The 27,253-nt window shown below is 44.5% G+C and overlaps 1 protein-coding gene across 1 annotated transcript; it reads left to right on the forward strand.

Moving 5' to 3' along the window:
- PTPN11 (protein tyrosine phosphatase, non-receptor type 11) lies at positions 1–25,296 on the forward strand. The gene is made up of 16 exons (XM_017814390.1): positions 1–92; positions 4,501–4,623; positions 5,711–5,905; positions 6,999–7,191; positions 7,945–8,061; positions 8,541–8,654; positions 12,004–12,100; positions 12,647–12,726; positions 12,862–13,020; positions 16,026–16,157; positions 16,827–16,981; positions 17,586–17,653; positions 17,798–17,949; positions 21,144–21,256; positions 21,480–21,581; positions 21,876–25,296. The coding sequence occupies exons 1-15, from the start codon at positions 79–81 to the stop codon at positions 21,547–21,549; spliced, it is 1,782 nt and encodes a 593-aa protein (XP_017669879.1). The 5' UTR covers positions 1–78; the 3' UTR covers positions 21,550–21,581; positions 21,876–25,296.
- Positions 25,297–27,253: the final 1,957 nt, after the last annotated feature.

Below are 27,253 nucleotides of genomic sequence, written 5' to 3' on the forward strand. Positions count from 1 at the left end.
CCCGCCGGGACCCCGATGTGAGCGGCGGGCGGGCACGGGCGGCCCGGGCACCGCCACCCGCCGGGGCTCCGCGGGAAGATGACATCGCGGAGGTGAGGCGGGCAGGGGGAGCGCAGGGGCCACTGAGCCTCGGGGAGCCTCCGCCACCGCGCCCGGGGGGCTGCGGGCACGGGGGGGTTCCCCAGGAACGGGCGGGATCCCCGGGACACGCTCCGGCGGCGCCCATCCTGCTCGCTCCCGGGGGGATGTCCCTGCTCCCGCACCCCCCACCTCCCACCCTGCACGTTCTCGGAGGGATCCCCCCGCTCCTGCACCCCCCACCCCGCCCGTTCCCGAGGGAATCACCCTGCTCCTGCACCCCCCAACTCCCACCCCTCCGTTTCCCGTGGGAATGTCCGCGCTCCCGGCCCGTTCGCGGGGAGATCCCCCTTCTCCTGCGCCTCCCACCTCTCCCGTTCCCGGGAAGTTCCCCCGCTCCTGCACCCTCACCCCCGCCCATTGACGGGGGGATGTCCGGGGGAAGGCGAGGCGTCCATGTAGCTTCAGTAGCCGGAGCTGCCCCGGTCCCACCGATTTCGGGGGTTCAGAGGGGTCTCCCCACGTTCCCGTGAGTTGAGAGATAAATTCATTGTGTGTGGCACCCACCCAGTGCCGGGGCCGGGGGGACTCGTGTTGCCATCACGGGACAGGCACTGGGGACTTCCAGATCCTCAGAGGTGACCCAGCTGTACAGTGAGTGTTCCTGAGCCCCCTCCCTGGGCTCCTCGTTTGTCATCAACACTCACGTTAATTTCAAAACCCTGTGGAGCTGAAAACCACAATGATAAACAGCTTTTTTTTTTGTTGTAGCTTCTCAGTATCCCTAAGGTAATCTGGTGTTTGTCTGTCAGTAAGTGTCCTTTGTGGCTGAGAGGTTTAGGTGAATATTAGACTTGAGAGGAATTACTGTCATGGAAAAGAATATAAACGTCTTTGTCCTTTTTAATACCCATTCTGAGATTCACAGAACCACTGAATGGTTTGGGTTGGAAGGGACCTTAGAGCTCATCCCATTCCACCCCTTGCCATGAGGGTTTCCACTACACCAGGTTGTTCCAACCCCCCTTGAACACCTCCAGGGATGGGGCAGCCACAGCTTCGATTGATTCACCTCTTGAATTCACCTCTTTTAATAAGTAATACCTATTAAACTCTAATTTCTTCATGGTGACTTGTCCTCTTTCTTGTCCTGCTTAAGAAGGTGGATCTGTATGGATTGGGTTCAATGCATGGCCCTTTATAGTTGGATTTGGGTTTTTTTTGGACGTATGTAGGATCTCCAGTGCATGTTGGGTGTTCTGGATGGCCCTGCTGACAACTTGTATCCTTCCTGGCAGAACAAGGATACAAGTTACCTTTTGGAAACACTTTTGGAAACACTGCTTCTGCTCAGAGCTTGAAATTGTGACTTGTGAGGGAGACTGAAAAAAAAGCTGAGAAATATCAACTGATGAGCCTAAAAATAGGAGTAATTAACCCACCCATCAGTGGCTCCCGAGTGCTGGGGCTGTGACAGCTGAGACAGGACTGATTTCATCTCTCCTGCTCTTGGAAAGGTGATTAGAAAAACCCAGTGCCAGCATGGAAAATTGTATTGATTTCTCTCTTTTTCTCTCTTCATTTGGTAAGAGGGAATGTGCTGGCAGTGTGGGACTCGGGGAGCACGGATCCTGCTGGTCTTCTCTGGACCACGATTACAAAAAAAGGGATAATTGTGGGAAGGCTGGATTTCCTACCGTGAATTATTTTTCATCAAAAGGTTCCTTGCTTAGCTGATGCCCCTGAGTTTTGTAAATGGGACCCTGCTCTTTTACCAACTTTGTAAATTAATAAGGGACTGGGAATGGTGTGTTCTGACCCCTGACTTGGAATTGCTACTGGGAATGATGGTGAGGAGCCAGTTTAATCAGAGTGTGGGTTTGTGTGTGTTGTGTTACTCCTGTGATTGTATTTACTGCCCTTGGCTGGGAGAGCTCTGCACCTGCTGCTGGGGGAGACTGGAGAGGGAAAGCAGGATAAAAAGCCCCAAATACATTCCATCCCTATAAAAGGAAGTGCAGGAGAAGGTCCTGGCTGGGGGTTGTGTTACTGGGGGGTGTGTGCTCTCTCCTCCAGTTTTTTTTTTTTGGAAGGGATGCAGCCCAAGGTTCAAAGGACACATGTGGTGGCAGCACTTCAAATGCAGATCCTGGTCCCGGGGCCGGAACCGCCGAGCAGGGATCACTGACACCCCCATTTTTCTATTTGGGGTGCCTGACAAATGCACCTTCCTACTCAAAGCCAAAAATACAGAGATGAGGGAGCAGGAGGACAAGTTGCCATCAGAACCAAAGTTATATAAAGTGCAATAAAACCTGTCACCCTCCCAGGTGGAGCTTGGCTTTGCTACTTGGCTTTGGCATCTTCAGTAGGAATTGCTTTGTGTTTGGGGGTGAGATTTGAGGTTTTACACAGTGTATCATCTTTTTAACCTCTCCTTTAAATACTTGTTAAATAACAAGTTATTTGTGGTCCCCTCTGTGCATTAAAGTATTATTTTTCTTTTTTTTCCACATCTTTTTAACAGCTCGTGTACACTTACTTCCAGATGCATTAGAATTTATAAGATACAGAAGATACTCTATTAATTAAAGTTTATGGAATGTCACCATATAATAAACCTGGAAAACTAATTCCAATAATTCTTCCTTTGTATGTTTATATATTTTTTTATATGAACTCAAAAATTTGCAAAGTTTTTCCTTGAATCTTGTGCATATTTAGAAAGCTTGTGAACTGTTCAAAATGTTGCTGCACTTTTTTTGTGTAGATTTTTTTTGTTTTCTCCTAATGAAAGTAAAATTTTGGGAATGGAAGTGTTGTAAATATATCATCAGCTATTACCTGTCATGCTGAAATATATTATTTAATGTTCATTTCACCCCAGGTACTGATGCTTGTGTGGTTTGGTTTTCGACACTGCATCAAACCAGACCTTTTCTTGACCTTTGAATAGTCATTACGTAAATGTAGCATTATTAATTAATTCATCCCCACCTGCTGTGATAACTTGGAAGTATTTTAATATTTTCTCCTGTCCCATGCTGCATAGTTTTGATTTTTCTGTTATTTTTCAGTGCAAAATAGGGAATTTTCACTAGATTTTCTCAGTGTAAGCAGAATATTATTAACTAGGCAAAAAAGGCAAGGTGAACAAGAAGAATAATTTACTTAATAAATATAATTAATTAATAATATTCTAGAATCTCTAAAGCTCTTCAGAATGTTTCCATGAAAATCCATTTCTGAAGAGAACAGGCTGGATGAAGCCTTGGTGGGAATATTGTCAGCTTTTCAGTAGAGAAGGAATTGCTGAAGCAATTGAATTAATAGTCCTAAATTTAGATTTGCACTCTCATATTTTGCTGATTTAGCAATTTTGCATGAAATGCTGACTGGATCAGGAAGGCTCAGGAATGCTATGGAATTTTTTGTAGCTATAACACTCCTATATCTGTAAAGAGACTGGTTATGGAGTCTTCTGGGTTACTTTGGAGAAGCCAAAACTTTCTGTACCAAGAGCAGCAACCTCAGTTCTTCCCGCTCAGTAGAAGGAGAGAAAGGAAAAGGGATGAGGATTTTCCTGATTTAATTCTGAAAATTAAAGGTGGTCTCGTAATTGCCAAATACAATTGTGACAAAGCCTTTCATCCAGAGCACAGGGATGTTGTTTAGTGCTCCAGGAGTGTAATGAAACTTGGGAATTCCGGCTAAGAGCAAAGGCAGGTGTGTCATGGAACAGCTCCGGATGAGTCTGTCCGAAGTTAATGCCAGAGGTGGGACATGGATCCTCTTGGCCACAGCCCAGATCCAGCCTTGGCTCTGTGTTAGTCATTCAGGGCCCTTTGTGGGTGGTGAAGATCAATCTGAGATTCCTCTGGGGTTGTATTTAAGTGGGATTTATCCGACCCCAGCACCGCATTCTTTGGCGAAGGTGGAAGAGGAGTAGGTTGTTCTCAAGTGGAGTCGCTTCCTGACCCTTCTCAGCCTGTGCCCTACAACATGAGGTTTTGTTGCATTTTTAACCTTTAAAATGTTGTCAAGTGGCACAGGGGATGTTTTGTTTTATTTTTAGGTATTTTTCCTGTTTGTCTCTGAGTTTCTTTGTGTGTCATGTCTTCCTGGAGTAAGGAAATAGGACTTCTGGTCTGTGTTTATGTTGTGTGTCTTTGATACCATTTTAACCCAGTATGTATGAATGGAATTCTTTCCCTTTCAGAGCTTCTCTTGCCAATACATAAAATTGCAATGCAATATGAAACAAATAATGAATGGAGATTTTTATTAATTTAGCACCAAAATTCAGCCCTTCCTCGTTTTGAAGCCGTTGGATCGCTCTGTTTAATCCTGTGGAAGTTAACTCTGAAAACCAGAAGATCTTCTGTTTATTTATTGAGATTCTTTATTTTTAATCTCTTTTAGATGGTTTCATCCAAATATTACTGGGGTGGAGGCAGAAAACCTGCTGTTAACAAGAGGGGTGGATGGCAGCTTCCTGGCACGGCCCAGCAAAAGTAACCCAGGAGACTTTACCCTCTCTGTCAGGTGAGCTGAAATATTTTCACTCCTTCTCCCCAGATTGATAAAGGTCTTCATTTAGTGCTGTTCTGCAGGGAAAAAGTTGTGGATGAACTACTTGTAAGAGGTGAAATAATGTGCAAATCACTTTTTAATGCTGATTTTTCCCTCTTCTTTTCCTCCCATTTTCCCTGCCGAGGTTCTCAAATTTTACCCAAGTTGGGGAAACTATAGATTGGAGGGGAGTGAATTCTGGTTTTAGAGGGACAAAAAGGTTCAGGGGAAGCAGAAGTAGGTTGATAACAACATTACTTTTAGCCCTTTAAAAATCTGTTTGATAACGATCTGGAAGCAGCAGAGATGATGGGAATTAGGGATCAAGCACATGCAGGAAATGCTCTACAGCCTCTCCTCGTACAGGAAAAGTCAGCAAGTTTTTGAGGGCAACTGTGATGCTTTTTCAGCTTCCAAAATAGGCCTTTTGTGCCAGTTGTCCCCTGTGTGTCCAGTGGTGGGGATGGGGAAAGGACAGCAAGAGGAAGTAGATAAAGGAAAAGGGAAAAGTGGGATTGGTGATAAGAATTCTGGTGCTTGGATGCTTCTGAGATAACAGGCCTTGAGGCATAGGAGGGGAATCCTGCAGGGAGCTGTTCTTCCTTAATATTGGAGACTGTGGGAGCAAAACTGTTTTCTGAGGAGGGACCTCAGGAGCTGCTGGGAAGTTCTGGGAAAGGAGCAATCCAGCTCTGATGGGTCTCTTTGAATGCTGAATTCTGACCCCTCCACCCTTGTGCTTGTATGAGCAATTTTGGGGCTCTGAGGGGTTCCTAATGGAGATTGTGAGGCTGCAGAGCTTACACTGGCTTCAAGGATCCCTTCAGTATGATATTTTTTCCTATTTTTCCTGGCTGCTGGACAGACAAGCCACTGCAATGTGTCTGAAGCGACTTCAGAGGGGCACTAACTCTGCTCCTCTGCAATATTCAGTTGCAAAGTGCTGCAAATGTGAGTATGGATTTCTCCAGCTCAGGCAGCAGAACACTAAATATAAAAGGGATTGATTTGCCATCAGCTGATTTGTGGTTTTTTTTTTCCCCTGTGTTTCCAATACCAGACGAACTGGAGCCGTGACCCACATCAAGATCCAGAACACAGGGGACTACTATGACCTGTACGGGGGAGAGAAGTTTGCCACACTGGCTGAGCTGGTCCAGTACTACATGGAACACCATGGGCAGCTCAAGGAGAAGAATGGAGATGTCATAGAGTTGAAATATCCACTGAATTGTGCTGATCCTACATCAGAAAGGTCAGAGAAGTGGTGGTGGAACGTCAGGGCCCACCTGCTTCTTAATAAATGCCCTGTGTCCCTCCTAACACTGCAGCCAGTCTTCATTTGAGGAAAGGGTGGCCCCTGTCTTGGAGTAATTTCTGGGAGATTCCTTGCAAAGTAGGTTAATAAACATGGCTAAAGGTGAAGCAATTTAAGCCTCAGAACCTGTTTCCTTCAACATTCTTCCTTGTGTGATACAAGACCTAAAAGGAGGGAATAATTCCCTTTATTTTAACTAGGAGAATGTTTTATTGTAGAAGTTCTTCTGAAGCTGCAAGGAATTCCCAGGTCAATTTCTGGACATAACTTTATAGTTCTAGTTATAACTGTATAACTCTAGCAGTGTGAGAATGTGAATGACATACAAATCCTCAAATTCCTCAAATCCCGGTTTGAGGAACGTGGTTAATAAGGAGAACCTGAGATGTTAAACCTGAGGAATTATGGAGGTGTCAGAAATAAACCTCTGTGGCCAGCAGGTATCTGTTTATCCCTGGAAGTGAAGGAACAAGGGAAAATATCCACACAAGTTCTCTCACTACTCAGAGTGTCTTGTATTTAACAGTGGTGGGGAGGATTGCTGGTTTTTTGGCCTTATTTCCTGAAGAAATGAGATTGCTGAGATTATCCTGTCCACTTCCTAATGGGATGGAAAGGTAAGGTCTCAAAGATGTGAAGTTCCCACAGGTTTATCAGGAAAGTGTGGCTTCATGAAGGAAATTAAGGAGAATGAACACCTTGGCTGAGGAGGAGGTTGCAATGTGAGCTGGTGTTTGTTGGACACCAGGGAATCCACTGGGACTGTTGTGAAGGATCCAAATCAATGTGTGTGAAATTCAAATGTCAGCACCTGTGGAAATGCTTTGAAGTGTTTCTGTCTTCGCTCCTGTGCGTGCATGTACTTCCAAGGCTGATTTTATATATTGTTTTTATAAACTGAGGCTTCCTGTAGAGCTGGACAATGTTCAGTGAACACAAGGATTTTATTTTATAATAAATAATTGGAACAAGTGGATTCAGCCATGGCTGGAATGATAAGCGGGGTCTCTCTCTGTATGTTTATTTAAAGGTGGTTTCATGGACATCTCTCTGGAAGAGAAGCTGAAAAGCTCTTAACAGAGAAAGGAAAACATGGAAGTTTCCTTGTGCGGGAGAGCCAGAGCCACCCTGGGGACTTTGTCCTCTCTGTGAGGACAGGAGATGATAAAGGAGAGAGCAATGATGGCAAATCCAAGGTGACACATGTCATGATCCACTGCCAGGTATGGAAACCACAGGCTCCTTTTAGCAGAGAATTCCATGGGCTGTGGGGTTTGAACAGGAGGTTCACCTTCCACCTCTCCACGGATTGCTGGATCCATCCCTCTTTCCCTGTGGGTGACACAAATCAGGTGTTTGATCCAATGGACTCATGTGACAGCACCAAAATTCCATCGGGGGTTGTTTTATGTCATTTTCTATTACTTCTGTTATGCCAGAAGGCAGTGCAACAACTTAATTGTATTAAAACAACTAAGCTGCAATAACTGAAATAGTTTGGAGGTAGAAATGGCCTACAAGGACCATGTAAAAACTACCAGAATATTTTTATTTTTTAAGAAACCCTCTTTGATTTGTGGTTGACTAGTAGTAGCATTTACGACATTGAGGAAAATAACTTGGCATTGCTTCCTTAAAATAGGCAGGTGCCAGGCAGTACCAGCCTTTCAGGGCACATTTAGCTTTGGAAATCAATTCAAATTCCTAATTCCTGGATTCTCATCCTGTAGCTCCAGTATCTTGAGCTGACTGAACCCCAGATAAACTGATTTTCAATGAGATGACCAAAAGGTTCATGCCCTCCATAGTGTGTGTGTTTCTGTTATTGAGGTTCTGCCATCCCTTAGAAGGATTTTATGAGTCTTCTCCATCTGGTTGAAAGATAATTTCTGCTATGATGCACAGCCCAAAGGTGCTGTCAGTGCAGGTGTCACTGTGGGAAGTGCATTTGTTTTGATGAGCATCTGTCTTTGAAGGAGCTGAAATACGACGTTGGTGGAGGGGAGAAGTTTGACTCTCTGACGGACCTGGTGGAACATTACAAGAAGAACCCCATGGTGGAGACTTTGGGCACAGTGTTGCAGCTCAAACAGGTGAGTGAATGGAGAAGACACCCCAGAGCTCTGCTACCTTCAGAATATATTGTGGAAGTGCAGCTTTTTCATATGCAAGGTCCATATGCAAGACCTTTTCTTTCCTATTGCAAAAATGCAGAGCTAAACTTCATGAAACAAAGTCATTTAAATGGGAAACAATTTCCTTTAAGCCTGTAAAGGGATAAACTTGTCTCTGACGTGTCAGAACTTCCCAGTGTCATTGTGGTCCACAGGGATTGCAGGGAGAGTCCAGAAATGAGGGATTTAATGTATTAAGTAAAAACTATGATTCTAAAAGCACTTGCTCACTGTCCCTTCCTCGCTGCCCCTCGTTGCGTGAACTCCGAAGTTTTGAAGTCAAAGAGGTGCTTGGATCCAAGAATTCCTGGATAAAACATCCTTAGCTTAGAGGACTGTGTTTTAGTTGTCTTTTCACAGTAGTTGTTTGTTCAGCCTCTGCTGTCTGTGTCTCTCAGCCCCTGAACACGACCCGAATTAACGCCGCCGAGATCGAGAGCCGGGTGCGGGAGCTCAGCAAACTGGCCGAGACCACGGACAAAGTCAAGCAGGGCTTCTGGGAGGAGTTTGAGGTACTTCAGTGCATTCCAAGGGTTGTGGGATTAAATCCACACTACTAAAAGCTAAGATTTTTTAGGGTTTTTAGGTTTGTTACTGTCTTCCTGGCAGTAACAAACTTCCCTCTCCCCCTCTGCCACCTCACATCCCTGTTCTTCTCCCATCTCCATGTGTTTAGATTTTACCAGCTCCACTCCTGGGGAGAGAAATATTTGCCTTTTTCCCTGAGTTTGAGAGTTAATGATGTTCTTCAATGCTACTTTCATCACTTCAGATCCTTGGTCTAGCTCCCATCTCCACGTGTTTAAATTTTACCAGCTTCACCCCTGGGGAGGGAAATATTTGCCTTTTTCCCTCAGTCTGAGAGTTAATGATGTTCTTCAGTGCTATTCATCCAGTACCTGGCACAATCCCTCCTGGGTATCCTCCCAACTGCACCAGGAGGGAGCCTCCTGTGCCACTGGCCCACCAGGACAATCCATTGGGTTCCTTCCTCCTTTGGCAAGTTGGGGGCCATGGCTTTAAATCCCATGGGATTTTTCAGTCAGTAAACGCCCTTTCCTTGTGGCTTTTTGATGGACATTCTGGCCTTTTGATGGTCATTTTTGGGGATCTTAAAGCTGTTGTGTAGTGGTAACAAGCTCTGAGAGGAAGCAGCATTGATTAAATTTATTTCTTGGACTTCTAGAGATCTGTTTTTGATTTGTTTTGGTGTTTTATTTCTGCCCTGCAGCCAAAATTCCAGTTTCCAATTCCAAATTCCAATTTCCTCCCAGAAAGAGTGTAAATGGAAGGGGGGAATGGCTTCAAATTGAAAGAGAGCAGGTTTAGATGGGATGTTGGGAAGAAATTCCTCCCTGTGAGGGTGGTGAGGCCCTGGCACAGGTTGCCCAGAGAAGCTGTGGCTGGCCCATCCCTGGAAGTGTTCCAGGCCAGGTTGGATGGGGCTTGGAGCAACCTGGGCTAGTGGAAGGTGTCCCTGCCCATGGCAGAGGGTGGAATGACATGAGCTTTAAGGTCCCTTCCAATGAGTTCATGTCATCCCTGCCATGGGCAAGGACACCTTCCACTAGCCCTGGTTACTGCAAGCCCCGTCCAACCCGTCCTGGAACACTCCAGGGTCTGTATCATGGACTGGTTTATACCACACACACACATAAGGAAACCACCGGTGGAGTCTGGAATTCCACCAGCAGATGGCAACAGGAAACTGGGAAGTGCTGGGCTGTGCCAGAGGCTGGTTTGGTCTGTGATGCTGTTTGGAGAAACTCCTTTTGGATCAGAGATATCCATCAGCTGAATGTGCTGACCAGTGTGCTCTGAGATTATTGTCAGGAAGGGAGAAAGAAATCCATGAAAAGTGAAGAGTTACCAAAGGGGTAACACATTTCACTACGAGTGTGGGTGGAATATCAGAAGGTGAACTTGTGGCACTGGGAAATGATAAAATGAGGATTAGGCTTTCTCCTCTCCCCATGTGCCCAGTGTGGAGGGACAGTCCTTGAGCCAGGGCTGCTGAATGGTCACAATCCCTGCTCTGGCCACTGCTGGGCCCTGAGCATCTGCTTTCCCCTGACAGTGGGATGGGGGATCCCATGGGAGCAGTTCTCATCCACTGCTTGTGAGCTTTGACTGGAGGTAAATTGGCCTCAACCTCTGAGTTGCTTTCCTTGCAGAATTCAACACATGAACTTGGACCTGGGGCCTGGAGGGTTGGGAAGATTGAGTGGACTTCCATATGGGAATTACCTGCTTTGGCCAAGTTATTAGTGTGTGTTCTGTTGTATCATGACACAGGCACAGACATTGTGCCTGTGGTTGCTGTGGGATTTAGCCCAGCATTTCCAAATTAGCCAAGCAAAGGGTGTCTGTTGGCTTTCCTGAAGTCTTAAGCATGTCTTGCTCTTATTCAGAGGGCATAAAAAAGGAAAAAATGTGCCCAGTTGTCTTCTCCTTGTAGTTGGTGCTGGGAGCTCTGAATTAATGAGAGGGGTTCTCTTGTGTGATGAGTTCAGGAAGGGATTGCTGCTCTATTAAATATAACTGAGCTATTAATTCACAGTTAGGACTTTCCTGACCTCTGGTGTTGAATAACTTTGTCTTGTAATGGATCTATCAGTGGGTCCTTAAAAGCCAGGAAAAGTCTTATAGGAAAAGTAAATGGAAGAAATTAAAGCTTTTACCTGTGAGACTTTGCTCTCCCCTTTCCCCTTCTAGCTAACTAACTGCTGTTAGTGAGGTCAGCACTAAACCTTGGGTTTTTTTGGAAATGAAACAATCTCCTGGCAGTTTTAGTGCCATCCTTTTCCTCTCACCTCAGGGAAGCTCCAGCTGTCCACCTTGGTGGCTGGAGGCAGGGAGCAAACTCCAGGTTGCCCATGGATCTCTGTCTGTGCTGTTTATGAGCTGCCAGCCCAGATGGTGGTTATAAATTACTTGTCTTCAGGCAAGAATGTACCTCTTGTCCCGTGAACCAGCAGACAGAAATGTTGACAGTCCTTGTAATGTTTTTCCTTCTGAAAAATGGTTATTTGGGGAGCTTTGTGCTTGGGTGTTGCAGTGGAATCGAGGAGGATGTTGCAGATTGATGGCTGCATTGTGTACATCCCTTAATGGGCTTGTTAGGAGTCGCTGCTGCTCATGGATCTCTCCTCAGGGAGGCTCCAAGCAATAATAATTAACTCTGTGAAGGAAGATGGGTTTGAAACTGTGGTTTCCACACACTTAATTGCTTCAATTTTTTAACTGCTGAAAAGTTTAACTTTTGCTTGGATTCCACAACAAATGCTTTAGAGGGATGTGCTTTCAGTCTTTTGCTTCACAAGCGTAAAATTTTGCATCTCTGATATTCCTTTGCCTTTAGGATGAGCCTAATTGTCCAAGGTCATTAAGTGAGGCAGCAACAATAACAGGGACTGAAACAGGAGTGAGCAAATGTGCCTGACATAGCCAAGCTTTTAGTAAAAGAAATGCCTGGGAGAGTCTTAAGGGTGGGAATAATCAGGGGGAGCAGCTTCTAGAGCCTGAATGTTCCTTTAAGTCAGGCCAGTGCTGCTTTGGGATTAAAACCTGGAGCAAAGCTTCACTGAAATAGGGAGAAATGCCACTAAGGAGCATGGCTGGAAAAGTATGGAATTGCTGTTGTCCCTGTCACATTAATTGTGCACCAGGAACTGAGAAACGAGCTCCTTCCCAGCGGGAGAAATCCTCACTTGGGTGTGTTTCTGGACTAGAAGGATTTATGGATAACCCTGTTTGTACTTACCTAATTCCCCCTTTCTCTGGGAGAAGGGATTGCTGGGATGGTAGTGAACAGTCCATCCTGCTTTTATTGAGCCAGGTCTTTGTGCTGTTTCCCTTCAGACTCTGCAGCAGCAGGAATGCAAACTCCTCTACAGCCGTAAGGAAGGGCAGCGCCAGGAGAACAAGAACAAAAATAGATACAAAAACATCCTACCCTGTAAGTATTGATTTGTCTTTGTCACCTCAGCCTGCTGCCCTTCTAGGCTTTATTTTCTTAACTCCCAAACACAGGGTTCATTAAGCACCACTGGGCTTTTGCTTCTCTTTAATGATAATTTCCCCCTTTATGTTGTCAGAAGGAGCCCGTGTGATTTCCAGTTTGTGTTCCAACACTTGCACTTTGTAGATACCCGTATTTCCATCCCCAATTGTTGTTTTCTTTTATCTTCAGCTTTCATTTCAAAGCCTCCCATCCCCTAAACTGTTATTCAACAAGCTGAAATACTTAAATTTAAGAGGATTAATTTGTTGGACAAAACTGCAGTGTGCAAATCCAGAGGCTGTTTGTTTGACTGTCCACGTGCTCCTGAGTTACCAGGGGACGTGGAGCCTTGTTTTGGTTGAGCTTGTCATGGCAAGAAATGGCAAAAGAGGAAGTCTGGAATATTCTAATCACTAATTTACCGAGTTTGACAACTTCAAGGCTTCTGTGTGTTCACAAGTGTAGGATGCAAGTGCTTGACATCCGTATATATTCTTCCAGTTGATCACACCAGAGTTGTTCTCCATGATGGGGATCCCAATGAACCTGTTTCAGACTATATCAATGCTAATATTATTATGGTGAGTATATCCCCACCTCCAGGAGCCTTCTTGGCACATCCCATGTCTCCTCTTTATCATATTCACCTAAATTCAGGTGAGTCTTGTCACCACTTGCTGAACTGTTGTTTGTTTGTTTTTTTTTTTTCTCTCTAGCCTGAGTTTGAAACCAAGTGCAACAACTCAAAGCCAAAAAAAAGCTACATTGCTACTCAAGGTTGCCTACAGAACACAGTGAATGATTTCTGGAGGATGGTGTTCCAGGAGAATTCCAGAGTTATTGTTATGACCACAAAAGAAGTGGAAAGAGGAAAGGTAAAATCAGGCTCAAACTGGCCTTGGGAAAGGTCATGGCATTTGAGGGCAAGTAAGGACTAAAGTGACTGGGATAAATTGATTTATAGCTGGAATCTGGTGTGCCACCAGATTCATTGGAGCTCTGGAAGGTGCTGAGTGTCCTTCTTCTATTGGTGCCTGTGGGAATTGAGGATATCCTCCTGTCATACCATCAGGCCTCCCTTTTCTAAGGGTTGACTGATTTAATTTTGTCTACTGAATGTGAATCTGTGTATTTTAAACTTGTTCAGGGAATGAGGCACTGGAATGTGAGATGGAGCCAGGCAGGAATTCTGTGTGCTTGGAGGGGTAAACTCCCTCTTCCTGTAACAGAGGTCTTGCCATTTATTTCAGCTGATCAAGCCTGGATAGACTTCACTGGAAAAGCAGAATTATGGGGCTTTTGTATTACAAGATGAACAGAGATGATGTTTCTTACCTAAAAACCACATTATCATGTGAGAGTTGTTGCCCCACATTCATCTTATTCAGGTCACGTTACTCCAGTGCTGTTCCCTCTTCTGACTCAACTTTCTAGGCTGGAAAACCTTATTACTCTGTGCTGAGCTGGTGATTCCAGCTGGAAATGCCTGGTTGGAATCCCCAGCCAGGTGGGATTTAGCACTTTTATTCCTGAGTCAGGTGCTTTGCCTGCCCTGTTCTGCATGGACACAGCTTCCTGTCCACCCCCTGGGAGCTGCTCTGGCAGGATTTAATGCTCTCAAAACCAAAACTTACCTGCGGTGGTTTATCCCAAGAACCTCCCTTTACCTTTGATCTCCTCTTGCTCCCTGTCCTCTGGCTCCTAAAGACATGTGGCAGGAAAGAATAGGAAATAGTTGAACACTGATATCCTGGCAGCACTCACACACAGCTTCCTGTGTATTGTATGGATTTATCTTTGGAATTTGGTGCTTCTGATCCTTTTTCTGTTTGATAAACACTTTCTGCTCTCTCTCCTTTTTTTTTTTTTTTAATTTTCTATGCTTCTGCCATCACCATTGTCCAGCTTTTTACCTTTTTCACTATTTCCTGATTTGGTTCTGAATGGAAAGCTGGTACCTTGTTAGGGGAGCATCACTTGGGAAAAAAGCCAAATTAAAAGTGCAGAGAAGTTTTTCTAGGGGTGAGTGATAATTGCAGGGGTTCCTCACCCCCGTTACAAGAACAAGCTTTGTGTGTATGGACTGAAGACAAATAGTGGATTTTATTGGCTTCTCCCCCCAATTGAGATGTCAAAGCTGCCTTTATTTGGTTTAGACTTTGTCTTGTGAATCCTTTTTTTAGCCTTTTAAACTTCTGCCCATTCATCCCCTTATAAAGGGACAGGATTTGTGTTTCCTTCCTGAGAATGCACTGAAGGAGGGAGAAGCTCCCCCTTTCCAGTGACATCCCTCTTAGTTCTTTGTTTGGGAAGAAAATAAATAAATTATGGGGTTGTTTTGGAAGAGTTACCTTCAGTACACCTCTCTTTTCTTCAAGTCATTTATTATTTTTTCAATAACCTCCTGAATGGCCTTTTCTCCTCTGCAGTTTCTCCATTATTCTTCCCAAAGTTTGCTGGAGAAAACACTTCAATGCCTGATCACTCCATCAGTGCTGCATTGATGATTTTTTCTCTACCCTTTGTTTTTTGCTGCATATTTCACTTCTTAAAGAATTGCAAATAACAGTCCTGACAGAAAAGCAAAGCTTTTTTATCTCAGGCCAAGATTTCAGACCTGCAGGAAGGAGAACTCTCTGCACCAGAGCTGAAATTCAGGAGCACATTGCCCAAGGAAAGGAGGAACTGAGAGGCATCTCAGCTCTGCAGCAAGTTCTGCAGAAACAGCAAATACTTACAAATTAAAATAGTGGGGTTTTGGAGCCAATCCATGGAGTCAGTAATAAATGCAACCCCTCTGGCAGAATAAAGCTAATTTTAACATCATGTCACTGTTCAGACTTGCTCTACCAACTGCTCTCGTGTTCAGAGCTCTGTGTTGAAACTGCAAGTTATTTATGTTGGAACCCACCAAGACCAACATCTTTTCTTTAGTTTCTACCCTTATGACAGGGAAAGAAGGGCAAAAATAACACAAAAGCAGCTTGTTGCCTAAATAGGCTGCAAATTGTGTTTTCAACCATCTTCCTCTATCTTGGGTTGGCAGAAGAAACTTCCTTGTGCCGTGTTTTCTCATAAATATGCAGGAGGAGCTGCAAATAGACAATATTTCTTTGTGGGACTTGGTGTTTGGGCTGTGTTTGCCATTGCTGGAAGCTGCACCTGCTGTAATTTCTCATTTCATGCTGCATTCCCTGGAGTTGCTCTTTCCTGACCTGTCACAGGAACCAAATCCAAGTGGCCATAGGTGAATCCATCCCTCAGTGGATGGAATATATCCCTGGCCACAGATAATCTGGATGGAGAAGCAGAACACCAAAAGCTTTACATTCCAGAAGCCACAGGCACACGAGGCTTCAGTGCCCTGCCCAGGGAGCAGTTCCCTGGGGATTGAATTAGACCTGTGTTAGTCCTTCCTGCTCCAAGGCATGGAAAAGCAGGCATGGAAAAGCAAGCATCCAAGTTGAATTTCTGCTAAAAATGGTTTACTTGTATTTATTTTTCAGCCTGGTGGGTTTTGGTTGTAGGATAACCTGTAAGGCTGCAGCTTTCTGCTGGGAATTCAGTGTTTTGAAACCTGGAGATACAATATTTTAATCTTCGGGTTTTGAAATTATCCAGGCACAGCAGGTCCTAATATGATCACAAAAGCTGATAAGAGGAGAAATTGCCTGTACCTGTTTGAAATCATCCAGTGGTTGTTATGGAGAAGAGACACTTAAATGCACTTTACCTTGTCAGCAGTTGGTGGGAGGAATTGTCCTCTGTGTGTTCTGAAATTAAAGCTCCAGAAATATGTTAAGCAGTTTGCAAAACAGCCGGTTTTTTTCTGGCTGATTATTCCTTTTGTGCTGCTTTTTTTTGGTTTTAAATCTTGCAGAGTAAATGTGTCAAGTACTGGCCTGATGAATATTCCCTGAAGGAATACGGGGTGATGCGTGTCCGGAACGTTAAGGAGAGCGCAGCACATGATTACACACTAAGAGAACTTAAACTTTCTAAAGTTGGGCAGGTAAGTGTGAGAGTAACTCTGTCCTTTCAGTTTAGGTTGCAGATCCCCCCCCAAAATTGGCACAAATCGACCCTTTCTTTGGAATCAATAAAAGCACCAAGAGATTAATAAATTGAGCCCTATCTTTCTTTGAAGCTCCACGTTTAGTTCCATCCATCTTTCTCTTTGTCCTTGGGATAATTGAGGATTCTTCTACCTAAGCAGTTTTTGGCAGGAGATGCTCTGCTGCAGAGCTTGGAGGGAATGTGTAAAGAGGGACGATGCTTTTAACTGATCACACTTCAATCCAGCCAGGAATTTGTTCCCCCTCATGGAGGTGGTTGCACCAGAAGAAAAGGTTGTGTGTGGGTCCAGTGTGTAGGAAGTTCACTTAAAGGAAGGATAAAAAGGTGAGGAAGGAAACAGTTAGTGTGGAATTAGAGTTGTTAAGGAACAATTTGGATCAGGGAGCAGAACAAACCATGTGAGAAGCAAATAATCAGGATTTGGTGACTGACTTGTCAGGCCAGGAGGGCTCTGGCTTATTCCCTCCTTTAGGAGTTGTGGATACTGAGCAGCAGGTTGGATTTGGAAGTGCCACCTTCCCATCTGACTCAGCTTTGCCCCATAAATGCTCCTTTAGCTGGATTTGTTCTGAAGGGTTTTGTTTTCATGCCTTGTCCCTCCCAGGGGAACACAGAGAGAACAGTCTGGCAGTACCACTTCAGGACCTGGCCCGACCACGGCGTTCCCAGCGATCCTGGCGGTGTCCTGGACTTCCTGGAGGAGGTGCACCACAAGCAGGAGAGTATTCCTGATGCCGGACCAGTCGTGGTCCACTGCAGGTGAGGTGATGGGCTGAGCTTCTCCTGCTGCTCCTCTCTTTGGCCTGGGGAACTGAAACCTCTAAAAAAAGGACAACTTTCCCTTGGAACTGCTTGGAATTCCATCTGTCCAGGTGTTTTTGCTTTCTGTTTTGCACAATGTCACGTTCTGGAGGGGTGTCACATGAAGCAGTTGACTTTCAGAGTGAGCTTGTTTGTATAAATAAGGATTTCTGGTGTTGAATGAGAAGGTGGAACCTTGGCTGGCACATTTCAGGTGTGGGATCAGGGAAATGCTAGTATCCCATCCCATCTGGGAGGGCTCTCCTCAGTCTGGGCTTATAAATGAGAGATGTTTTATAAGGCAAGGAAATCTTAGATCTGACCTTATGTTTTTTGTTGTTTTTTTTTCTGATTCAGGGATGTTTAAAAGTGCTGAGGTACAAAAATCCTAATGAATTCTGTCTCTTCCATGTTAGACTGAGGAGGTCTCTGGTCACTTTTGGCTGTGTGGTTTAAGTCTGGCTATAATTTGGAAGCCTAATATGAGATTCTTCCTTGGATTGGTGTTTTGGGGTCTGTTCAGAAAGAGCAGAACAAATAACCTTTTTTTCTCTTTTTCCAGTGCTGGGATCGGACGAACAGGAACGTTCATTGTGATTGATATTCTTATTGACATCATCAGAGAAAAAGGTGGGTCACCCCTTTTATTTTCCTGTGGGACTTTGACAGAAACATCAGATAAAACCACAGGAGTGTTGTTGACAGAGGATTCCGGTGATTTACAACCTTGGCGTGTTTATTTTCCTGTTTTAATGTTGTGATGATTCTCCCCAGGTGTGGACTGTGATATTGATGTTCCAAAGACCATCCAGATGGTGAGATCCCAGAGGTCAGGAATGGTGCAGACAGAGGCCCAGTACAGGTTTATTTACATGGCAGTGCAGCACTACATCGAAACCCTCCAGCGCAGGATCGAGGAGGAGCAGGTCTGTTTGTCCTGAGTATCAAATTGTTTACTATAACAAATATAAAATTGCATTTCAACAGGGAGCAGAGTTGCTTGTTTGCTGCCTGTGATTTTTGGAGGCTTGGCTGCTGACTTTATAGCCAATGTGTGGTGGAAAGGCTGGACCTGGGAACCCTCTTCTACATTTCAACTCATTGTGCTTAAGAATGACTTAAGTTTATTAGGTGGAATCCTTTCCTTAAATTACTAAATGGAATCCTCTCCTATCCTCCCTGTCCCCAGCCCCTGCACCCAGATCTCTAATTTCCTTAATGTTATCTAATTTCTTGTGCAAGAAGAATAAAAGATAAAGGTCTGTTAATTAATACAGAACCTTGTGATCTGTTTTGTTTTAAAGAGATTTCAAATCTGTTAACTGTGTTTCTAAGACAAGATAATCAAATGCTGGTCACTCTAATTCCAGTTTTGGAGTTTATTAGTAAGAAACCAGTACATTGGACTGAAAGGTTGAGGGATGAGTGGTGATTTTGCAGTGCAGTGTCCAATAAAAAGCAGTTACAGGAGTGATTTGGTGTGATAAGATGGGAAAGGCTTTGGAATAAGTGGTGACAACCACAAGACCTTCACCTCACCCTTCCTGTTAAAGTAATTCCTTCACTCAAATTACACAGTGTTTTACAGGAGTTACCTGGTTTGGAATAAAGAACTGACATTATTCTGTCTCTGTTCTGTGCCCTGACCTCTGGTCATCTGGGATTTTTACCTTTTTGTTTCAGAATTTCAATATCTTTGTCTCTGCTGCTGCTTTGCTGCTCAGGAGATAAACCCCCAGCCCAGCTTAGTGCCAGTGTGAGGTGTTAATCCCAGCTCAGGGCTGGAGTGTCCCAGCCCAGCCTTGGCTCTCTGGAGTGTGGCAGAGCTGAGGTTGTGTTTCCCTACATGATTATTTGCCCTGTTCACTGAGAGGATGGAGCCTTGACTGCTCTCCCCAGGACACTCTTGTGAGCTCTGGTGGTGATTAGACACGAAGTGAAGAACAAGAAATCCCTCAGGTGGATTTTTTTCCGTGGCTTTGTTGTCTCCCCTCTCCTTGGAGCTGCCTGGTGTCTGTGTGTAGTTCCACAAGCTCTGCATCCTCAGCTTTTGAGCCCCTTTCTGCTGTAGCAGTTACAAAGCAGAGCTTTAACTCTGCCTTTTTTGCTGTGATGAGGTTTGAGTGCTGTTTTGGTATCAAGTGGAGCAGTGATGAGGCTCTGTTGTGGTTCATCCATTACCAACTCAGAAGGCTCAGGTATTGAAGGAACTGGAAATAAAACATTACTTTAGTTCAGGAGGTCTTGACCTATGACTGGTGGCAGGAACAAAACAATGTAAAGCTTCTCAGCCCAAAGCTTGTGGTGTGTGCAGGAATGTGGTGAACTGGGAATGCTCCAGAGCACGTTTTGAGAGAGCACAGAAGAAATGTCTCATTGATACAATGTTGGAAATTTCACTCCATTTGGGAATGAAACACTGTGTTTTGAGAAACTTGAATTTCTGGAACCTTCTTCTCTACACTTGCTTTAATTGCAAAGAGGGAAAACCCAACAATTAGAGCCCCTTTGTAGGGACCAGCGTGGGGTCCTGTTCCCCCTCTGCTTCCCATCTGGATGAGCTCAGGCAGCTCTGAAAAGGAATTGGGAAGTCACATTACGTGTCGTGTCCTGGAGGATTTACAACCAGCTGGATCTGTGAGGAGCTGCATCCCTCCCCAGAGATATTCCTGCTTTTCCTTAGTGTTCAGGACAGACTTTCCCTGCTCTGCCAGCGTTGCAATGCTGAGAGCCTTCAGTTTTCCTGGAGTTAAGTGCTGTGTTAAATATTGCTTGTCTTCCCACAGGCATAGTAGAAAAACAAAGGGAATTTGGTTTAGGTTGGGGCTTTTTCCCTGTGAAAATGTATATTCTCTTGCATCCAGGAAACAAGTTCTCACCACATTTCTGTTACTCTGAATTAGGAAGGATGATTACAGTGAATTAAGTGGAAGGAAGAGAAGCCAGATATCTACTTTTTCTTGGCTTTTTTTATCTGTTTCAGTCAGTTTAAGGAATAGATCTGACAGGGTTTTTTTAGATTGCTTTTACTGCCCAGCACACCTGTAGTTGAACTACCCTTCATTGTGCAGTTTGGGTAGAAATCCAGCCCTACTTTGGGGCTCCAGAGTATTTTTGGCATTATTTATGGTTTGTAGCCATAACACTGTAAAATACAGAGAGTTTGAACCTTTGGTGTTTCTTTAAATGTTATTTTTTAGCAGGCAATCAATTGGGAGTTGGGGGTCTGTTTGAAAGCGAGAAAAAGCAGAGAGGGGAGAAGTTCAGTGAAACACTAGAACAAATTTATCAAGTTCTGAGCATGTTTCAGAAGAGCATCTTGGAAAAGCTTCAACCTGCATTGCCATAGGAATGTTCTTAATGGGAATTCAGGAGCCAGAACTCCCAGGCTCCGACAGCCTCTGCTGTCGTGAGATTGGGCCAGGCCAGTTACTCAGGACTTGGTGGAGCAGTAAAGGAACTCAAATCCACACAAAAAAATCAAACCTAGTACCCTGTAAAGCTTTAATTCCCATGCTGTAGTATATTCATCTTGTGAATATTTGTGTGGAAAAGGAAAGCTCCACATTCCCTCCCTTTCCCAGCGTAGTTCCCGTGTGGAGCGTCGGGATCTGGAGCTCAGTGCCAGCACAATTGGCTGCAGCCTGGAGCATATGCTGCACCATCCAAATAACAGCTTGGCTGCTTTTTATATCAAACCTAATGGGCTCAGGTATTATTTTATTAGAGATCCTGCAAACAGCGTTGTTACTCCGTTGGCCACATCTCCAAGCTGGAAATGAGGTCAGTGGGGAGCCCACTGGCTGCTAAAGAATGAAAGTGGGGTTTCTTCTGCCAAGGAAGATGAAGGTTGAGTACAAGTGCTGGTTCATAGGGTTGGGATGTTGTGGTGGAAAGGGGAATGTGGAAAAATGAGGATTTTCAGGTCTTGTAATCCATAGCTCAAGACAACCTTTAGGTCTTCTCCATGTTTGGGTATCTGCAAACTGAGCTGTCTCCTCACAAACCTTCCCTCTAAAACCATCCTTGCTTAGTTACTCATGTAATTGCTTCACTGCTTCAATGACTGTTTTCCATGATTAATTCCAAACCTGGCTTTTTGGTGTGTTTTGCTTCACAGAAGAGCAAGAGGAAAGGTCACGAGTACACAAACATTAAATATTCTTTATCGGACCAGACGAGTGGGGATCAGAGCCCTCTCCCACCCTGCACCCCGACCCCAACCTGTCCAGAGTAAGTTCATCTCTGCTCTCATGTGGAAGTTTTGAGCTCTACTGACTCATCAGGGACCTCAAATGAGGCTGAGCTCTCCCAGAACCTGCCCTGGGCTGTTGCCTTGGGCTTTGCTCTGAAAACAAATTGAGCAAAATAATTGTCACTGAATTACATTGTGTGGGCAATACATTTATTTCCTCAAACTGGATTCTTGGGACTCTAAATCTTTGTTTCATTTCAGAATGAGAGAAGATAGTGCTAGAGTATATGAAAATGTGGGGCTGATGCAACAGCAGAAGAGTTTCAGATGAGAAGATGTTCGGAGCCTCCCATGCCAAGGCAGGTGTGTATGGTCAGGGTGGGGGGTGTCCAGCCTGGACTTTGGGGAAAATACACACAATAATGCCCAAAATGCTTCTGATTTATCCCTGCCTAAATTCTAGAAGCTAATTTCAATTTAATTTTAATAATCTCACCTTCTACTGCCAAGGCTTCACACAGTTTCTAAGCCAGGTTTGAAACTTTGGGTTTAGTTTAAGCCTTTTTCAAGTCAAAATTGAGCATTTCTGTATAATGTCAGAATAAGAAATAACTGCTGGGTTTTTCCTAAATAATTCCTTTTTTTTTTCTTTCCCAGAAATTAATCTGGTTTTTAAAAAGGTCAAGAAAGAGATGGAAGAAGCTTCACATGAACAGTGAACTCTGAGGGCTTGGTACCTTTTTATTTACGGTTTTAATCCTTCAACAGTAGGCAAAACTTCAGACCATCTAAAGATTGGTTTTTATCTCTTCTCTCCAATACTTGATTTGCTCATTTTCCAAATAAAAGGAAATCCCTTCTACAATGTAGACAACTACTTTGTAGAGTCAGTTTTGAATCCTGCAAACTGTTGGACTGTCATCCATGTGTTTTTTAAATAGTATTTTTGTTTCACAGTATGGTTATTAGTGGGGGGTTTTTTCCTTATTTGAGCAGTTGTGGGGTTTTTTGGGGGGGGAGGGGTTGGGGGGGTGGGTGAGGGGAGAGCAATGACGTGGATAAATCCGTTACACTAATGTAAAATACTGATGGGAACAATACTTGATTGTTGGGAAACAGTGGATCACCAGCGGGAATGAATCAACTGCATGATCAAATTAGTCCTGATACATTTCAAACTCAGACTGAGCTTCCTGGGGTGAGCAGTTATTGATATGAAGGTGCTTTTTGTGATAACTGGTGGCTTGATTCTGACTTAGCTGAGTGGCTGGATGGGCTGTTTTTGAGTAATTCTTGCTTTTACATCAAAGTTTCTTTTCCATGATCTCTCCACCCAGAATAGAAAGTTGCTGTTTCTCTCAGGAGACCTGAGTGGTTTGTGAGGACACTGTCTGTGTTAATTAGTCTGTGTTCATCTATTAAACAAGAGACTGAACTTGTAGAGTTAAGATAGTTTAAAAAGTTGCATGATGATACCTTGGCAGCACATCAAACCCGTGAAACCAGTAACCCAGTGTTCCCTTGGGGTCAGTACCCCCTTCCCTTCTGCAGGGGAGGTGGGAGCTGGGCAGCCTTCTGGATTTTTAGGAAGGCTTTGTGCTGGTCTAAAAGGCTAAACTGCAGTTGTGTGGGGAAGGCAGTGCATGGAAGAATCCTCTGGAATTGCCTTAGTGGGACAGGGCAGCAGGAGCAGCAGCGAGGCCACGCCGGGTGTCACCAGGCAGGACTTTGTCACCCTCCCACCCCAAGTGCCTTTTGGAGCTGCCTGGAACTTGCTGTCCCTATTAAAAATCACGTTAATCTGAAACCACTTCTGATTGTCAATGAGCCAAAAGCCTCTTTAGAGACTCCAGAAGGAAGGTCTGCTGAGCTGCCACTTGTTTGGGTTCCTTCACTTCGCCCTGTCCAGTTCCCTGGACCAGCAGTCCCCTTGGAACCCAAAGAGTGGGGACTGGTGTGTCACCAGCACCTTTTCCCATGGTTTTGGGGGAGTTCTGTGACTTTAGGGGTGTTCAGGAATGATTTCCATTTCCGTGCACAGGGTGACACTGCACAAACTGCCGTGTGCAGGGAAACGGGGCCGATGGAATTGTGTTATTGGCCTTCCTGGCGGAATTCTGCTGAAGCCTGGAATGTAATTAATACAGCTTTGTGAAAGGTTAAGTGTGAGATTACATTACCTTTTCCTGAGAGTGCTTTGCAAATTCAAATATTTGAACAGTTTGTTTGAACTGAATGAAGGTGCTTCGTTAATGTTAAGCAGAATTTTGTTACTTTGCCTCTTGTCCTTTTTGTCTTTTGGGACTTTGGGATTTATTTTTGGAACTCCTGTCACCAGCATACCATAAGATGTGTTTTACTGGCATAGCCTTATACTCTAGTCATAAATACTTGTGCCCTTTCTAGGTCTGAATAGATGATGATGAGAGAGGAATCTGTTAATTTTGGTGGGAGATGCCTGTTCTCCATCACCTCCTTCCTCTGTGTCCCTATTTCCAGCTGCCTCCTGCTGAACAGGGATCAGACAGAAGTGCTGGTATTTGTAGAGAGCAATTGAATATTTGCCTCAAACTTGGTGCAGAGTTAGACAAATCCTGCACTTCATAGGTTAGAGCTAGGTGGGACCCAGGCTTGGGTTTGGAGCTGCTCTGCTCCAAACTGGGAAGTCAGGGGGGAAGTCAGGAGAAGGGAGAGAAGGATCCTGAGGCAATGTCCACTGGCTGAGCTCAGTTCACGTGTTGTGTCTTAAAAGATTGACCTGTGTAAGCAGCAATCAGTTCATGGCCAACATGAAGTTGCCTCATGACCTCATTTGAGCTGTTTAGGGGTTTATTTTGAATTTTTGTCTTTAGAAGCAGGGAATTCTTGCTGCAGAATGTGTATTAATCCTGGGGAGCATATGGTGGGAGAATGTCAGCGAGGGGGGAGCAGAATCTGAAAGGTTGGGAATAAATAAATTCTCCTCTCTGCCCTGGAGTGTTGGGCCCTGGTGACACCAGAGGGGAGACCATAAAATGCACCAGAAAATCTGTCCCCTTCCCCACACCAGTGAGAGATGGAGGGTTCTTAAAGGAAAATAATTAAGAAATTAAGCATAATTAAGAGAAATAATTTAAATTATTTTAAGCAAATAAATTTCAAGCTGGGCTTTCTGGCAGATGAAGCAACAAAGAGCAATGTCCTTTGGTTCAGGGGGGATCAGTGAATGTGGGGTTTGTGTATTTCTAGTGAGGTTTTTAGAGAATTCCATTTTAAGCATTGATTTCCAAGCCTGTTCTGTATCAATGAATGGAAAAGGGATGCAGGGCTGAAGTGTTCTCTTGGAGAAGACTTTATTCCACAAGGGAAATTTACCCCAACTCCTAAGGCACAATAATTTATGCCAGCATGAATTTGCTGCAAACTTCATTTACTGAATGTTTTAGAGCATAAACTTTAATTTCAGCTAACTGTTGTTAGGCCTGATTCGTTCTCCTATTAATCCTGACCAAACTTTACTTTTCCCTCTTAAAATATGTGTTGGAAACACAATTAACTAGGACACAGCTAACAAAGATACAAAACCTGTTTCCTTTTTTTGTTGTAGGGATGAGAGAATTCACAGCTGGTACTAGAATGTGTTGTCAGGTTTTGATTTTTCTACCCATAACTTCATTATTGCAAATTAATTTGTAATTTCTCCCTTTTAAATAGTGAAACATAATTAATAATTTCAAGCCTGTTTATTTATGACATTATTGTGATTTTTTTTATTACAGTACTAAAGACTAATGAAAAAGGATCCTCTTATTAGGTGGAGTAGACCTTGCATTTATTTTTTTTTTCCTGCAATGTATGAAGTATTGTACCAGAGTATTAAATGAAATGTAATATTTTATTGAAAAATTTCTATCCTTTAAAAGGAATACATTTAGGATGTCATCAATTTGATGTGAATCATGTAAATGTTGATAATGAGCTGTTTATTCTCCATCTGGTGTTTCAAAAGACTCACTTCTTGCCTTTTGCCCACGTACAGTCTGTAGATCATTTACCATTGTCAAAATGTGACATTAAAATAATAGTTCCTGTATAGAAATATTGGTGGTTGTCCATTGTTTTCTGGGCTGGTATTTATGGGGTTTAGTTCAGCTGCAGTGGGATTTTTTTTTTTTATTGCTGCCAAGCTGTATTATGAGAAATAAAACATATCTGTAAACAGCAGAAATTCAAAAAAAAAAAAAGGAGAAAAAAGAAATAATTAAAAAAAAAGAAATAAAAATCATTTTCTTAAGCTGGTTTGTCAGTTCCTGTGTTCTCCAGCTGCAGGCACAAGGGATGTGGTGTTTAGGCCTGGATTTTCCAGCCTGGATCAGTGTTGGGAGCGGAGCCCCTGCGGGAGGAGAAGCTGCAGGAGAGCAGCTGGGTTTCCTGAGAGCCACTGGAGCAAAAGTCCTGTGAAATAGGATGTGTTTGAGCTTTTCTCTCCATGTTCCTCCATCTGCTGCCAGCCCTGGGAGATTCTCCAGGTACAGCCCTCCCTGTCCTGGGAGCCCTGGGGGTGTCCAGCCCTGTCAGGGGTGTCCCTGCTCCCTCCTGCTCCTGCTCCACCTTCACATCTGTCATCTTCCTCCCTTTCCTTGCTTTGGAGCTGGCTGTGGAACATGATGTGGAACAGGAGGGCCACAGAGATGCTCCGAGAGCTGGAGCCCCTCAGCTCTCGAGACAGGCTGGGAGAGGCTCCAGGGAGACCTTAGAGCCCCTTCCAGTGCCTAAAGGGTCTCCAGGAGAGCTGGAGAGGGACTTTGGACAAGGGCCTGGAGGGACAGGACAAGGGGGAATGGCTTCCCACCAGAAAAGTGGAGATTTAGAGGAGATACTGGGAAGAAATTCTTCCCTGTGAGGGTGGTGAGGCCCAGAGAAGCTGTGGCTGCCTCATCCCTGGAAGTGTCCAAGGCCAGGTTGGATGGGGCTTGGAGCAACTTGGGCTAGTGGAAGGTGTCCCTGCCTATGGCAGGTGGTGGAACTGGATGAGCTTTATGATCCCTCCAACCCAAACCATCCTGTGATTCCATACTCAAAGCTGGATGTGGAAGGATTGGCCTCTCTTTTTGCTGTTGGCATATAATCAGTCAGTTTTAACTGGAAAGAAAGGACAATCCTGTTCTTTCTTGATCCGCATCCCACTGAACTACAACCAGTCCTTCTGGGGTGAGGGAGAGAAGCTTTGCTCTCACTCCTGCTGCTCCTTCCTTCAGTCTTTCATGTCTTGCACTGTTTGTCTTTGGGGCTCTGCTGTTTCCTGAGATCCTTTTATTCCAGCCCCGTGCAGTGACTTGGAGGAGGGATTGGTGCTTTGAACTGGAGTTGGATTCACCCCAGGCTCCTCTCTGCCAGCTGCTCCTGCCATACTTCAAAAGCTTTCAGCATTCCTGACTCTCCAGCACTTGGAACAAGACACTTCCCCAAATGGGAAATGCTACCTGTTCTCTGGGCTGGAGCAGAGGAGCAAACACCTGCCCCCAGGATTTGCATATCAGTCTCATTTTAGGTCCACCAATACTGGTTCATCCTTCTTAAAGCCATTGGGAATGTTCCCACTGGGGACATGAAGGTTTTTATTCAAGGAATGTTCCACAAAGCGTTGTCTCCATTCGATCCCACTTTGGGGGCCGAGCATTGCAAATGGAACTGAGCCCTCCTGCCACTTTTTAGGGAATAAAGGCAACATGAGCAGTGCTGGTCAAACACCGAGCAAAGAGCAGCTGAATTTGGAGTAAAACAAGCTTAATCTCAAGGCAATGGCACAGCACAGAGATAATCCAGGGAAATGCCAGGAAGGAGGCAGAGCCCCGTGGTCGGGAGCCACGTCCGAGCGGAATCCAAACGAGGCCGGGAGCTATGTGGAGCAGCTTGGGTTTAAGGCGATTATCCTGTGGAGTAAGATTTATTTTTTTTTTTTTTTATGAATGCATCTAACAGTTTGCATCCATCTCTGGGTGGTTTATAATCCCTTCCAGGCCTGGGGAGGGAGGGAGGAAGGGGGACTGCTCCAA

Source organism: Lepidothrix coronata, unplaced genomic scaffold (assembly GCF_001604755.1).
Source record: "Lepidothrix coronata isolate B3197 unplaced genomic scaffold, Lepidothrix_coronata-1.0 Scaffold44, whole genome shotgun sequence".
In the NCBI taxonomy this organism is placed as follows: Eukaryota; Metazoa; Chordata; class Aves; order Passeriformes; family Pipridae; genus Lepidothrix; species Lepidothrix coronata.